This window comes from Pyrus communis, chromosome 15 (genome assembly GCF_041283825.1).
Source record: "Pyrus communis isolate YQ-2024b chromosome 15, ASM4128382v1, whole genome shotgun sequence".
Lineage (NCBI taxonomy): Eukaryota > Viridiplantae > Streptophyta > Magnoliopsida > Rosales > Rosaceae > Pyrus > Pyrus communis.
The window spans coordinates 2,937,488-2,951,697 of NC_142579.1; the positions used below are offsets into that span (position 1 = coordinate 2,937,488).

A 14,210-nucleotide genomic window follows, 5' to 3' on the forward strand; every position below is an offset into this window, starting at 1 on the left:
CTCCTGCTGGGTTTGGGTTTAATTTCATGCGGGCGTTTTCCATTCTTCCTCCAGTCTTTTCTCCTATGAAAGTAATTATATTTTGAGTGAATATTGCCAGAGCTGCTTTCTAGGGCATTGTCTCGATCCTTGACTTCCCCCAGTCCCAGTCTCCGCTGGATTTTTGTGCCTTCCACGTTTACTTGCGAATGTTGTGGATCTCTAGTGGTTGATTCGGAGGATGGCATTAACTATTCTTGTTTGTGTATGAGAATTGTTTTGAATTTAGCTATGTTAAGGTTTCCTTGGATTAGATTGATGTCCAGCTATGGTAACTGGTTCTTGACATACATTTCATAAGTACTACAAGCTTAGAATTGTTTGTATCGTAACAATATTTTATCGTGTGTTTGCGTGATAACATTCAGTTCTTGCATTAGTTTGTACTGTAACAAAATTTTGGGCATGCTTGAGCTGTTGCATTGTGGCTAAGGCGCGAGAAGGCAGGTGGTGTATAGAAGAAGATATACGGTTTCATGGGGTTCTAACCTCAAACTGAGGTTTATTCTCTCTTCAACTGCCACCTAAATTTAGGTTGATTTGATTCGTGTGTTCAACGACAAATTTTTGTTATTGGTTTGTTCGATTTATATCCAGTTTCTTTATTGATCAATTGATGTGTTTACGCTACCATACATAGGACTGGTTTTGGTTTGGTAATCGAACCGAAAACCCCAACTCGAATACCGAAGCGAAAAAGTTTTAGGAGAAAAATAAACCAAAACCGAACCATAGTACAAATTTGTATATCTTTTGTGTTTTTTCTAAAGTATAATTGTCAAATCTTCCGATCAAAGGAAATTATTAGTTGTTTCTTGATTACGTTATAAAAACGAATCAAATAATGGTATGTTGAAGGCAGAACATGTCCTTTTGAGTTCTGAGAATTTTGTGAACTTTTACGATACTATTGTGGATTAGACACTTGTACTAACGGGTTAACAATAACATGTCCTTATATTATTAGCATAGAATGCGACTGTGGCAGTGACCCATGCAATACAAGTCTTTCCCCCTTTTTGACACTCAAAAAGTTGACCAAAGTGAAAGAACTGTAAAACTTTAGGTGGGAAATATGAAATTAACCATTTTTTTTTTTATACAGCCAAGAATCTTTTTACTTTTTATACTATAAAGAAGAACTACTATTTAAGGCCCCAAATATAACATTTACCAAAAATAAATCATGGCGGCCGGATTATCATGGGCATGGCGGACTCCGGAGGATCAAAAAGTACTACACAAATCTGGAGAGAAGTTTTTTCAAGTCAATTGACGCCTGAACAAATCAGCACCGTCCTCAACATCATCAGTTTTAATGGATCCACTTTGTGCCATAAGTATTCTGTACACTCTTCTGGAACAAACCTCACCCAATCTTCTGTCATCGCCGAGTAAACCCTCCGTTATCAAGTCCTTGAGCAGAAATTCCTTTTCGCAAACCTGACATTGCAATACTTAGCAGCCAAGAAAACGTAGGGAAAAACGAAAGTAAATAGAATATGCAGAAACAATTTGAATTCCGCCTTCAATACAGCAATGAGCAATGTGCTTGCTGCTGGATGTAAGTATGCCTTTGCGAATTATGCATTCTGCTACTTAAGGAAACAGATCACTCATTAACTAGACAGACATTTTTTTCATCTGCATTGCACAAAGAAAACCCATCCGGTTGAAATTTAACTTTCCTGAAACAGTTCAAATCTGTTCCGTAAATAAGAGGATAGTGACCATGTCAAGTTCAATCAACACATGTTCTTTTTATATTTCATGACAGGTTGCAGCATCTTATACTTACTGGTATATTTGGGTCCATGTAAACACTCAAAAGAAGTTTCATGGTAGGGTACTTCTTCCATATAGCAATAGCAAATCGCGGCTGTACCTTCGGGATAGCCACCAATGCTTTTAACCTAAATGTCAGGTACAAGATAAAATGCTCTTAGATAAATGATAAAGTTATAAAATCAGACAAATCATTTTCATTTATGCAGTTGTTCAGCATCTTTTTCGTAGTATCTACAAACATTGCACTGCATCCTCAGTTTAGAACCCATCATCCTCATCATTTGACCCCAGAAACAAGAAAGTGCATCAAATGAAATTATCAATTAGAACCACTGTCGTAAAAGCCACGGGAGATGATAAGAATATGAGCTGCCTAAACATTCTGCATTACTTTTGTATGTTGTCTGTTGACATCAAACAACTCACCATGAGCTTTTTCTGATTAAATCCCTGTCAACGCAGTCCTTAATGGTAAGAGATTCATTAGCATTTACATCCAGTCTGGTTAACTTCTTTCTGCATTTTTAGAGCAAAAGGTAGACTTAGAATATCGACCAATTAACATTAAAAATGTAGATAGACAGAAGGTCCATCTACTTCGATGGTTAGGGGGTTGGAAGTGAATGCGGTGCGAGAGAAGGTCAAGTTTGAGCAGCGCATTGGGGTTCTATCTCCTGTTTTTATGAACATATATGCATCCGATAGTACTAAATTGGGAAGCTCTCGTGTCTTGATTAATTTTGGTTTCTTAAGCTAGCTGTAGAAAGAAGAATAAATAGATAAAAAACTGAGTGATGCCATGTGAAATACCTAAATTGGCAGGATGACAAGTTGCATGTTAAACCAACAATATGTTCAGCAAGTTCAGCCTCATCTATGCACAGCCTGGAATGTACTTTAATAAAATTAGCGGTCAACTTTGCCAGCACCTGGTTAAAAAGAGAAGTTAAGATACTAAAAAAACCAAGAACTGCTATTCTGCAAGACATGTATGAACCGCCAGAAAGCATTAACGTGTCTCGATCCTAAGAATTGTGTTATTGGTTCAACCTCTTCAACAGGTGGGCGTCTCCAGCCATTATGATTTGTTGGGTTCTTGTACACTTCTTGTTCCCTAAAATTGTAAACAATTCAACGATGAGTATGCACAAACCGAACAAATAACTGCTTTTTTATAGTAGAAAGGAAAATAGAGAATGTAGTTTCCAGGTTCACCACCAGCCGTAAATTTGAAAAAGCCAAAAGCAAAAATTAAAAAGGAAAAACTGATACTCTAGCAAGAAAAACTTCAACACACAATACATAATTATTGCAATTTCATACAGTCAAATAGCAAGGTTATTTTTTTCATCACAAGGATACATTGATCTTCATCAATTTCTCACCTTTTATCAATATAAGCCATCAACCTATTTGTTAGATAACACACTGTATAAGTTGGATAACAACTTCGAACACTTAAAACATGGTCCAAAAGAGATTCATTGATGACAAGGTTACAAAATTCTTCAGCTTCATACACCAGTAATATGTATTTAACCTCTGTTCCTTCAGGAGAAGTCTGCAATCAGTTATTGAGGTTAGCATATGTTAGTGGTTACACCAGGCATGCATCAAAGATGTAAAGTAAATCAAGTGATGCCGACGTTCATGAAATCCTTAAAAATTTAGTTTAATCTGGCTATGCATACAACCCAAGAAGATGCACCTATCATGATCCTTTACTAACTAGTCTCCAGTCACACACAATTCACACCCACAATAAACCTTCAACGTCATGATTTATTCTTCAATTCCAAAAACGTATTACCTGTGAAATATGTTCTGGAACAGTCATGGTCCAGATAATTGATCTTTCAATTGGATTTGATGTTATGCGGTATGTTAGCCCTCTTTCAGAAATCTTTGTAAGCAGACTTCCTACCATAAAATTCAAATAACTTCTGAGCTACAATATATGAAATAATGCGAGATACATACACAGATGGAGAATAATATTAAGGCCACACCTCCAACTGACCCCAATTCCAATACTTTCGTATCAATCTCAGCCACAATGGATTTTAGAGCAAACTTTCCTTTTTCCCACTTTTGCTTTTCTTTCTCAAGTTTTTTCATTTTTGCTGCTTCAGCTTTCAGATATGTTCTTTGCAGCTTCTCTTCCTGTTTTTCACATACATCAGTCATCTTGTTTCTGTTAAAAATAATTAGGAACAGATCATAAAGAACAACTTACGTGCTCTTTTTTATTCTTTTCTTCCCTTTGGCGTATCCTTTCCTCTTTCGCCATCTTCTTTTTGTCCGTTGCTTGTGCAATATTTTCGTTTTCAGAATTTGCTTTAGTTTTTCTCCTCTGTTTCACAATGTTTCTCGTCTGATCCGTTCTATTTTCTTTGTCAGGATAACCAAATACCTGATCATGTCATGGTATTAAATTTTAGAATAAATACCAAATTTCATGCTTTGAACAGCACACTTTTATTCAATGAGAAAATTAAAATAATGGTACTGCCATTAGACTACAAATGTGAACAAATTTGTTCTTATGAAGTTATACATTTGTTGAAATACTGAAGTATAGCGAACTTTTCCCTTTGTAACTTCCGTTTCAATCTGTACTCTTTTAACCAATTTTCACCAGTCCTACCTGGACATCTTCATCAGCTCATTTTGACATCCAAATCATAAAACTGCCATTCATTAGTCACGTTTCAAGTTTTTACCAGGCGTTACTCCTAGCACTATGCCTCAATTTTCATGCCAAAGTAATTTTACTGCAGGCTTCACTTTTCAGAATCAGTTCGGTTAGGAATCATGTATTGCATACATCCTGAAAAATGTCGTGCCTAATATACAAACTTTGACAGGAATCACGTTTCTCAACTATCATACAATTATAAGAAATGGCAGCCTGACGTGTTGCTTACTCCATAGCTATCTAGCATCAGAAAAAAAAAAAAAAAAAACCTGATCAATATCTTCTTGAAAAGCCGTAGGTTGTGAAGAACTCCCAGAAACAAGTTGTAGATCATCATGTCCTGATAAACATGTGTTTGAAGGGTCCATATTAGGAGCGAAAACATATTGCATGGAGTTGAGTCATTCTAATTAACATTTTGAATTCAAAACTGATAAACAAAAGTGAACACCCAACCATAACCACAGGTCTAACAGATACAACCCTTAACATACCAAAAGAACATGGGGACTCGTCAAATTCGGATATCCAACCTAAGTCCTTCAGCACACCAGAACCACTAGCAGCTGATTCATTCTCCTTCTCCTTTCCCATTCCACAACCACTTTCACACTCATCGTCAGATTCCAAGCATACCAATCCATCGGCGCCTGAATGAAAAGAAAACAACGCCTCTATGACCAAATTTAACCAAGTTTAGCCCAAAAAAAATGCAATTCTACAAAATCATAATATAATTCAAACAACCAAAGCATAGCAGAGAATGCATAAACACGTAAATTTCGAACAAAATGAACATGGCAAGTAATAAGCAATTTCACAATTAGTGTTACGGAAACCGTAGTTGAAACAAAAACAGAAATCAAACAGCCAACCGGAGAATTTGTGTTGGGAATGTGAAACCCTAGTTTGGGTTTGGAAGTCCGAAGGTGCTTTTGTGCATGGAGACTCGTCGAGGACCAAGTAGCGGGAGGAGGCGGGACCATCGTCGTCGTCGTCGAGGACGAGAACGGTAGGAGGAGGAGGAGGAGGATTCGGGTATGGAACGAGTTCTGTTCGGCGTCTCTTAGAGTGGTGGAATGATTGAAATGGAGGGGTTGAAGAGAGCGCATTTCGGTCTTCTTCTTCGTCGGAGAGGACGATTGGCTGCTGAGGCTCCGACATTTGCGACTGGGAGTGGGAGGGAAGAGTAGAACGACGACACTGCACTCTTGATTCCTGTGAGTGATCAACAAAAGGCAATTTGCGTTTCAAAATTTTAAGCGGCAATTCTGTCTTCCCTCTTGTTTCCGGTTTTCTTTAACCATCTCCTATTAGGCTAAAATCTAAAATTTTTAACTCAGAAAATGTAGGTTTAACCAAAAACAGTATTTTTTTTCTCCAAGAGTTAAAATTTTAGCTCCAAATTATTAAATAATGAATTTAAGCTAATTTTTTTTCTTAAGTAACTTTTTTAAAAGAAAAAAATTATGTAGACTATCCTAATTTAATTTTATGAACATTTTAATCTAAAATTATTTAGATTCTGACAAATATTGAAAAATCACTAACCGACACCATAAAACTCGTGAAACACTATGAAATAATATGAAACGTATAAAAGAATTTTTTGTTTAATTACTTTAGCTGTTGAATTTAAATTTGGACAGTTAGATTTTTTTTTTTTTTACCGTTGGATTTCATCAAATTAGATCTTAATCGTTGGATTCAATGAATTTATAAATATAAATCTAAAAAAAATATACATATATGATGGACCAACCCAACTAATCCAAGGGGAAATCATGGGCTAAATTTGATCCAGAAATAAGTTTTGAGTTTTAATTCATATTTGCTTCAAGAGTTGGAGTAAGTTTAGAACCTAAAATTTGAGTTTTACTTTAAGGATTGGAGTAGGTCCAAGAGTTTCAAAAGATGGGAGAATTTTTAAGGTGTCCAGAATACGGACGGTACACCACATGTTATTATACAAGTGTTGGAAATTTTTTTTTTTTTAAATAGCCATCTAATTACATAATTATATGTGTATCACTTCATGTTCTAAGCACACTAAAAATTCTCTCGTTTAAAGGCTATAAAAGGATGTGTGTGCACGCCCTTGGGAAATTGGTGGTCATTTTTGAAACATTATAAATATGTTAAAACTTAAAATAGAAAGACTGACATCAGAGACATGAGTGACAAGATTGTCAACGATAAAATGAGTTAATTGCTTAAACACCACCTTATAAATATGTAGTATTTTTTTTTTTTTTAACAAACGATAGTATCTATACTAATAACACTTCCAGTGTAGGAAGGCTCCTTGAGCAATAAGTAACTCAATCCGCTTAAATGAATCGTAATTGCCTGTAATGAACAGTAACTACCTAAGTGTAACTCTACCCCTAAATTGAATTGCCTTAGCAATTCATATTAAAATATTAGTAATTTTTTAAATAATAAAAGATAACTTTATTTTTAATTTCAGATAATAATAAACGATTGGTTGAAAGTATTTGAAAATATTGAAATGTACAAAGTGGAAGAACAAAGTTAAGTATTTATAGAAAAAATTATAATTTTGTATATTTCTAATTAGTTTTTTATAATTTAAATTGTGGCTGACATCATCATGATGTTAGCATTACGTCATATAGGCAGGGCTAGGCTAGGCGATTATTGCTTGACTTCTTCATCGGGCTCGCTTTGGATTCAATTGCCCGAGTGGGCTAGAATGTCTTAGGGAGGGAGGATAGTGGATTGGGTTGCCTATCCCCAAGGCAATAAGCAATGGTGGAGTTACTCTAATAGGGCGAGGAGTGAGCTAAGCCTCACACTGGGTTAGCCATAATAATATAGTTCAAATTCATCTTTGGCGATAATTGAACTTATGACCTCTCTCTTACAAGCAAGGTTCTAAAAAACGTCAGGGGCTAGTCGGGCAGCGGGTCTAGCTCCTAAGCGGCTAGGTGGGCACCTAAGAGGCTTAGGCAGGTTTATGTAAATTTATTATATATCTTATAAATAAGTGTCTATTTACACTAAAAAAAATTATACTTATATGGATAATAAAAGAATGATAAAATGCAAAAATAAAAGTAGAAGAATACACAAAGTACATCCATCCAACAAGTTCAATGTTTAAGAAATAGTAAGCATATAATCATAATGATGAGTATTCTTAGATGATAGACTAAATTCTTCTTGTTCATGATCATTCCATTGGATTAGACATAGACTAAACTGTTTAAAGTTGTTGTATCTAGTTAATAGAATAATGATACAATGCAAAAATAGAAGTAGAAGAATACACAAAGTACATCCATCCAACAAGTTCAATATTTAAAAAATAGTACGCATATAATCACAATGAGGAGTATTCTTAGATGATAGACTAAATTCTTCTTGTTCATGAGCCTTGCATTGATTAGACATAGACTAAACTATTTGAAGTTGTATCTAGTTTATTTCTTCTTCTTTTTTGTATGTATCCCCTCAAAAGTTCTCCAATTCATTTCACAATTTGATGAACTTGTAGTCAATCCATCATTTGCAAATTAGGTACACCATTTATATAAGTATATCATAATGAAACTAAAAAAAATAAAAAAGCACACAATTAATAAATAAAAAAAAACCAAATCTGCCTAAGACCGCCTAGGTGCTGCCTAACCTGCCGCCTAGGACCACCTACGCGGCCACCTAGCTCCTTCCCCTGTTTGAAAACCCCAGCCTTTTGAGAAATGATTTCCAGCATTATGAAAAATAGGGGAAAAGTGAAACCTTCCAATAGGGATGGGCAAAATACTCATGGGTTTGGGTAACCGCGGTTACCCACCCATTTAAAGTTCACGGTTACGGTTATGGGTATAACCATTTATCCATGAAATTTAAATGGGCGGTTATGGATATTACTCGCGGTTATAACTGGTATCTATTTACCCATTTAATTTCATATATGTAAAATTTAAAAAATAAAAAATAAAAACCCTAAATTTTCAATCTCTTCACCAGACTCAGAGTCTCAAACGCCTCATCCCCCTCTCATCTCTCCCTCATCGCTGTCCTCTCTCTCATCTCCTCCGCTCATCTATCTCTCCTTGCAGCCCTCTCTCTCATCTTCGCCGCCCTCTCTCTTATCTACGCCGCTCATCTCTCTCTCCTCGTTGCACATCTCTCTCTCATCTTCGTTGTCCATCTCTCTCTCCTCGCCCCTCAAGGTGTGTTCTACCCTTCTGATTTCATACTTATCTAATTGATTATTGATTTATTTGTTTATGAATGCTTATAATATAATTTCCTTGGTTTTTGCCTCTATGCAAATGAATCCATTATAGGTAGGTGTGTGTGTGTGATCATATTGCTTCTAGGAAATCAAATTCTTGTTGGGATGCTATGTAATTCATTTCTTTTGTAGGCCTCTTTTGGTAACAATGAGTCGATGAGACTTTGTGATTAAACGTGCTAAAACATTAGTGTTCGAAAGTGTTTAGTTTCGGAATATTTTGGAGCTTTGAATCATCTAGTATTCAAGATAATGACTACTTTTTGTTTTTAGAAGCTTTACTTTGTAATCATATGAATTATAATTAAAGACTTGCTTGGGTGTATCAGAAAAATATCGTTCGTAAACTATTATTTCAATTATTGGAATTGTATGAGGACTTAAATGATTAAAATAGGGAAATGCATGCTAAAATGTACCTATAACAGTGTTTAATTGTCAAAAAACGAATATTATGACAAATTTTTCTTTTGTAATTTTCAAGTTGTTAAAAAAGAACATGTAGACAGGTGAAAAGGGGTAAATGGGTAAAAAAATGATAAATGAGTTCAAAAACAGGTAAACGAGTAAATGGTTATGGTTAAATTGGTAAACGGTTATGGTTAAATGGGTACACAATTATGAGTATGGTTAACCGTTTATAAATGGTTATGGGTACGAGTATAACCGTTTATGCAATTATCCAACGAATAAACGGTTATGCGGGTATGAATATAAACGGTTATAGGTAAATAACCGCGGTTACCCGTTTGCCATAACCGTTACCCATCCCTACCCTTCACCCTTTGGTATTTATTTTCCTTCTCCACGGGAATCCAAAAAAAATCTTTCCTACTTACTTTCCTATTGTTACCAAATATATAAGAAAAAAATTTTGCATTTCCCTTCCTCTAAGAAAAAAAATAGAAAATAATTTCTCATGAATTTCTTTCCGCATACCAAACGCAACCGTACAATTTACATATTAGCATATTTGACACTACTTTGGATGATAGAGACGGATTATAGCTAAAGTGGAGCAAAATCGAGATTTAAAGGGTAAAGCGACAATATTGGCGAAAGAAAAATGAAATTAAGTTTGAGTTGGACGAGGTATTACCAAAATAAGCCTTAAAAAAAGGTAAGATAAGAGGATTGAGAACACAACAAAGCGGGTTAAATATTGGGTTTTGGAGAGTTCGGCTAATTCGGGCTGATCCGACCCGAGTTGTATAAGGGTTTTGTTTTTCCAGAGTGTTGCAGAAGGAAAGAGAGCCAGTAAGCTACCGCGAAAAATCCCAAAATTAATTTGGTTTTTAGGGCACGGCCACTGGTGGATATTCGCATCAATTCAAATCAAAGTCTCTTCTCCCTTCGTCCTCCTCTCGGTTTTTGGGAAAGTCTGGTTTCCCAGAAAGTTGCCATTTTCGTGGTAAGTTCGATCTGGATCTGGATCTGGAAAATTCTCTCTCCTCTCTCTCTCTCTCTCTCTCCCCCCCCCTCTCTCTTACTCTGTCTGTCTGTGTTGTTTGTGTTCAGTTCAAGTGCTTTTGGTGGAATCAGTCGTCGTCGTCGGGTCGGGTCAAAGGCGGACGGGGCGGGCAAGTTCAAGTAGGTGAAGAGAGATGAAAAGGGTCTTCGGTGTCAAGAAAGACAAAGAGCCCCCTCCTTCTGTTGGCGATGCCTCCGATAGGGTTTGTTTCCTCCCTCTCTCTCTTGTGATTGATGGTTGATTGTTGGGTTGGGTATCACTTAATTTAATTAGAGGTGGGATTATCAGCGTCTTGTTTTTGTTCCAATTTTTTGGGAATGGGGATTCGGGATTTCAATTTATTGCTCTACTACGATTAGGTTTAATTAAACCGAAACGAATAATAGTAAAAATTGGGTAGATTTTACTATAATCATGAGTTTGAAGATTTAGTCGAATCATTATGACTAGCTGTAGAATCGATAGTTTTGTTTGAAGATTTAGTCGAATCATTATGACTAGCTGTAGAATCGATAGTTTTTGTAACTAAACGCGATGTTTTGTTTCCGAGAAAGTATTGTCTATTGTTGAATTCATAGCTTTGTAGTTACGATGGGTGTTCTATCTGCTACTACTGTTGAAGAAGTAAAACATTATCGTGTAACAGATCAATAAAAGGGGCGAAACAGTGGATGAAAAGATAAAAAAACTTGATATTGAACTGAATAGATACAAGGAGCAAATCAAGAAGACAAGGCCCGGTCCTGCACAAGAAGCTGTCAAGTCTCGAGCCATGAGGGTTCTCAAGCAGAAACGAATGTAGGTCCCCCCCTTCCATGTTTCTAACTTATTGCTTCCCTCGGTGGTTTATCTTTTCTCATATTTACTGCATCCCTTTTGTTCTGCTTCATTCATATGAAATTTGCGGGGATTTTGAGATTGGTTTATTTTGACTTTGGAAAAAGCTTGGGAGTGACGATGATTAAACATTTCTGTGACTTAAGAACGGTTGGGACTTGGGAGTGAACTTTAAGTGGTTAATTGAAATAAAAATTTTGAAATAAAAAAAGGAAGTTTTTTAAAAAACATGAGGAGCGACCTATGGGTGCACAATAGTGCTAGAAGTACGTCAAATAGAATACAAAGTAGGCGTGCATGAGTCTGTGTACACACTCAGACATTCTGAAGTGTCCTGCAGCTAACTAAAGGCATAAGTTTACGGTGTCTTTGCATGGTTTAGCCTCAATGAGAAAAGGAAATCTTTCAAATATGAACAGTTATAGCATCATTGGTTCATTATGTCCAGTGGTTTAGGTTACGATCTGCATGTGAGGACATTTCTACCTATTTCATGCCTTTTTTCAATATTAGCAGGCCATGATGGTAAATTTGCCCAAAAAAAAAAAAAAAAGAAGTAATAATAATAGTAAAATTTAAGTTTTAAATTTTTTTTCACCAATGATGATATCATTTTAAAATTTTCACTAATTATGAGATCATTCTCTTTAGAATTTAGAATTACTGAGATATCTTTTGCAACTTTTAAGGTATGGGGTGAATATACTACATGAATCAATTTGCATTATCCTTTTTTCTTTGATGATTTGTACAATTCATTAAGCTTCTGGACAGGTATGAAGGACAACGGGACATGCTGTATAATCAGACATTCAACCTTGATCAAGTTGCCTTTGCTTCAGAGGGTATAAAAGATGCTCAGCAAACGGTAATGTCCTAAGCTGTTACGTTCTGTGATAAACTTCATATGTTTAGTATTGAGTAAATAGACATATAAGGATCTGTTCGTTTAATGTTCATCCTAGTGTTGGATTGTTTTGATTTTCAATGTGAGGATTTGAGAATACTGAATGACATAGCTCAACATAACAAATGACATTGTATGACGAACTGCTTTATCATTGTATTAGTGAAGCCAAACCTTTAGCACTAAGGGCTGGGGGTAGGTACCCAGTATGTTTTGATTATAACATGTATTTAGATGGATTAGATGCCTTCTTTCCTCTATAAAACAAGTACCAAAAAAAAAAGAAAAAGAAGAGATAGGTAGGATGCCCAGATTAAAGGGTTAACTATTGATTTACAGCATGCTGGAGAGGTTCTCTATTCTACATCAAATTTGGTTGCACTGGGAATATACTAAATTCACCTTAAAATTGTTGATTTTCCTTGGTAGCGGCCCAAGGGGCATAGTTCAAGGCTGTTGAGGTGGAGCTTTTTCTGTACCCTGATTGGAACCGGCTGCCTACCTCATGAGAGGTAGGAGATGGACCATTTGTGTATGGGGAGGGTTTTTTTCTTATAAGTTGGATTCCGTTATGCTCATTCCTGGTATCCATTTAGGATTCTAAATGTAGACGCCATGGAGGCATATATTCTGCCATAAGAACACTTTTGTTTGGAATATAACATTGATATGTTTTACACAGATGACAGCTCTGAAGTCTGCGAACAAGGAGCTCAAAGGGATGATGAAAACCGTGAAGATTCAAGATGTTGATGTCAGTAGTCTCTTTCTACTTTTGTTCCTTTGCTTCCATACTAGCTACTTTTGAAAGCTCATCTTTCGAACATGTGAATACTCGTTTGTTGTAGAATTTGCAAGATGAAATGATGGACCTGATGGATGTGAGCAATGAAATTCAAGAGACCCTTGGCAGAAGCTATAGTGTTCCTGATGACATTGACGAGGAAGATCTTATGGGTGGTAAGCTTAGAAATCATTTAAGTTCCCAACTTTTGAAGGAAATATTGCCTTCACATTTCATTCATGGCTGAAATCTTTCTGATCAATTTCGGACTGTCAATCTTTAGACTATAGGCTAGGGGAAACCTTCTTATTCATCTTGTGCGCTGTTAAGATCTATTCTGGTCACATTCAAAGCTGATATGATTCTGTGTTCTTGATGGTTCTGTTTCTAATTGTCTTACCGTATTCTCAATTTGGTGTGCAGAGCTGGATGCTCTAGAAGCAGACATGGGTATGGAAACAGAAGCTGATGGAGTTCCCTCCTATCTCCAACCTGATGCTGAACCGGACTTGGATTCGGAGCTCCGCTTGCCTTCAGCACCCACAGGACATGCAACAGCTCCAGCTGGGAGATCCAATGCCCAGGTACATGTGCCTTGATTTTGTTTGCTGAATTGGATGTTTTCCATGTGGTTAGAAAGTCTCTTTCAGAGTACCCGCTCACTGGATTGGCAGCATGCTCCACATAACTGTTTTCTGTTGTGCTAATTCTTCTTTGAAATACAATGCTAGCAGCAGGCTGAGGACGAATTGGGTTTACCGGCTGTCCCTCGGGCAACACTTCGCGGTTAGGGTTCATTTGCTCTTTCTTTTGTGCATGCGGGACGGGCTGGATGGAGGAGTAACAGCCCTTGTATCAACATATTGTGCAGAAGTGAATATTCATTTATGCAGTGTTCAAATTCACGTATATTGTGGTTGGAAATAGTTTGGTTTTCAGAGGCATGAATCTAGTGTATTGAAAAAAAAAAAAATGGTGACAAACATATGGTATAAAAAGTATTCGTTGAGTAATAGACAATTCCTTTAATGCTTAGGCACAACCTGATTGAACAACAATGGAAAAAAAAAAAAAAAAAAAAAATAGGGGGCTCGTCACGTGGGAAATAGAGAGGAATTCTTTATCCTTAGTTGGAACCAAGGTCTAAAAATAGCAGAGCCAAGATGGTCTTCTCTCCTTCACCACTTGCTTAGACTGTCAGGCGGTCCTCATAGGCGCTTCTTCAAAATTTCATGGAGTCTCGGCACCATTCGAGTTCATGAATGGATTCGTCCCGGCTCATATCATCAAATTCACTAAAATACTAATTCTAATGTTTTGTATATTAAATGCCAAATAATAAACCTAATTAAAATAATAAACCCAAATTTTCAATGCATGTATAATTTTTTTACGTGTAAATAAACACTTATTCATATG

General features: G+C 36.3%; 2 protein-coding genes across 3 annotated transcripts; one reads left to right on the forward strand and one right to left on the reverse strand.

Annotated features, from left to right (window-relative positions):
* Positions 1–970: 970 nt before the first annotated feature.
* Positions 971–5,800, reverse strand: LOC137716324 (crossover junction endonuclease EME1B-like). The gene is made up of 12 exons (XM_068456077.2): positions 5,401–5,800; positions 5,020–5,175; positions 4,795–4,865; positions 4,064–4,240; positions 3,837–3,990; positions 3,638–3,747; positions 3,213–3,388; positions 2,878–2,941; positions 2,638–2,756; positions 2,254–2,343; positions 1,838–1,952; positions 971–1,482 (listed from the first exon to the last, which is right to left on the reverse strand). Exons 1-12 carry the CDS (start codon positions 5,687–5,689, stop codon positions 1,303–1,305), a joined length of 1,701 nt encoding a protein of 566 aa, XP_068312178.2. The 5' UTR covers positions 5,690–5,800; the 3' UTR covers positions 971–1,302.
* Positions 5,801–9,981: 4,181 nt separating this feature from the next.
* Positions 9,982–13,833, forward strand: LOC137742104 (vacuolar protein sorting-associated protein 60.1). 2 transcript variants are annotated; one of them, XM_068481854.2, is made up of 8 exons: positions 9,982–10,203; positions 10,311–10,465; positions 10,910–11,061; positions 11,875–11,968; positions 12,690–12,761; positions 12,856–12,967; positions 13,215–13,375; positions 13,526–13,833. In XM_068481854.2, exons 2-8 carry the CDS (start codon positions 10,397–10,399, stop codon positions 13,580–13,582), a joined length of 717 nt encoding a protein of 238 aa, XP_068337955.2. In that variant the 5' UTR covers positions 9,982–10,203; positions 10,311–10,396; the 3' UTR covers positions 13,583–13,833. The 2 variants fall into 2 exon arrangements, with proteins under 2 accessions (XP_068337955.2, XP_068337964.2); XM_068481863.2 differs by having other exon boundaries at positions 10,033–10,203; positions 13,529–13,833.
* The last annotated feature ends 377 nt before the right edge of the window (positions 13,834–14,210 follow it).

Coding starts and splice junctions, on each gene's coding strand:
- LOC137716324 (XM_068456077.2), bottom strand. CDS start 5,689: ATGTCGGAGCCTCAGCAGCCAATCGTCCTCTCCGACGAAGAAGAAGAC. Junction 3,389..3,637: donor TTCCAGAACATATTTCACAG/GTAATACGTTTT, acceptor AACTGATTGCAG/ACTTCTCCTGAAGGAACAGA. Junction 2,942..3,212: donor ATGGCTTATATTGATAAAAG/GTGAGAAATTGA, acceptor TTACAATTTTAG/GGAACAAGAAGTGTACAAGA.
- LOC137742104 (XM_068481854.2), top strand. CDS start 10,397: ATGAAAAGGGTCTTCGGTGTCAAGAAAGACAAAGAGCCCCCTCCTTCT. Junction 11,062..11,874: donor GTTCTCAAGCAGAAACGAAT/GTAGGTCCCCCC, acceptor GCTTCTGGACAG/GTATGAAGGACAACGGGACA. Junction 13,376..13,525: donor CTGGGAGATCCAATGCCCAG/GTACATGTGCCT, acceptor CAATGCTAGCAG/CAGGCTGAGGACGAATTGGG.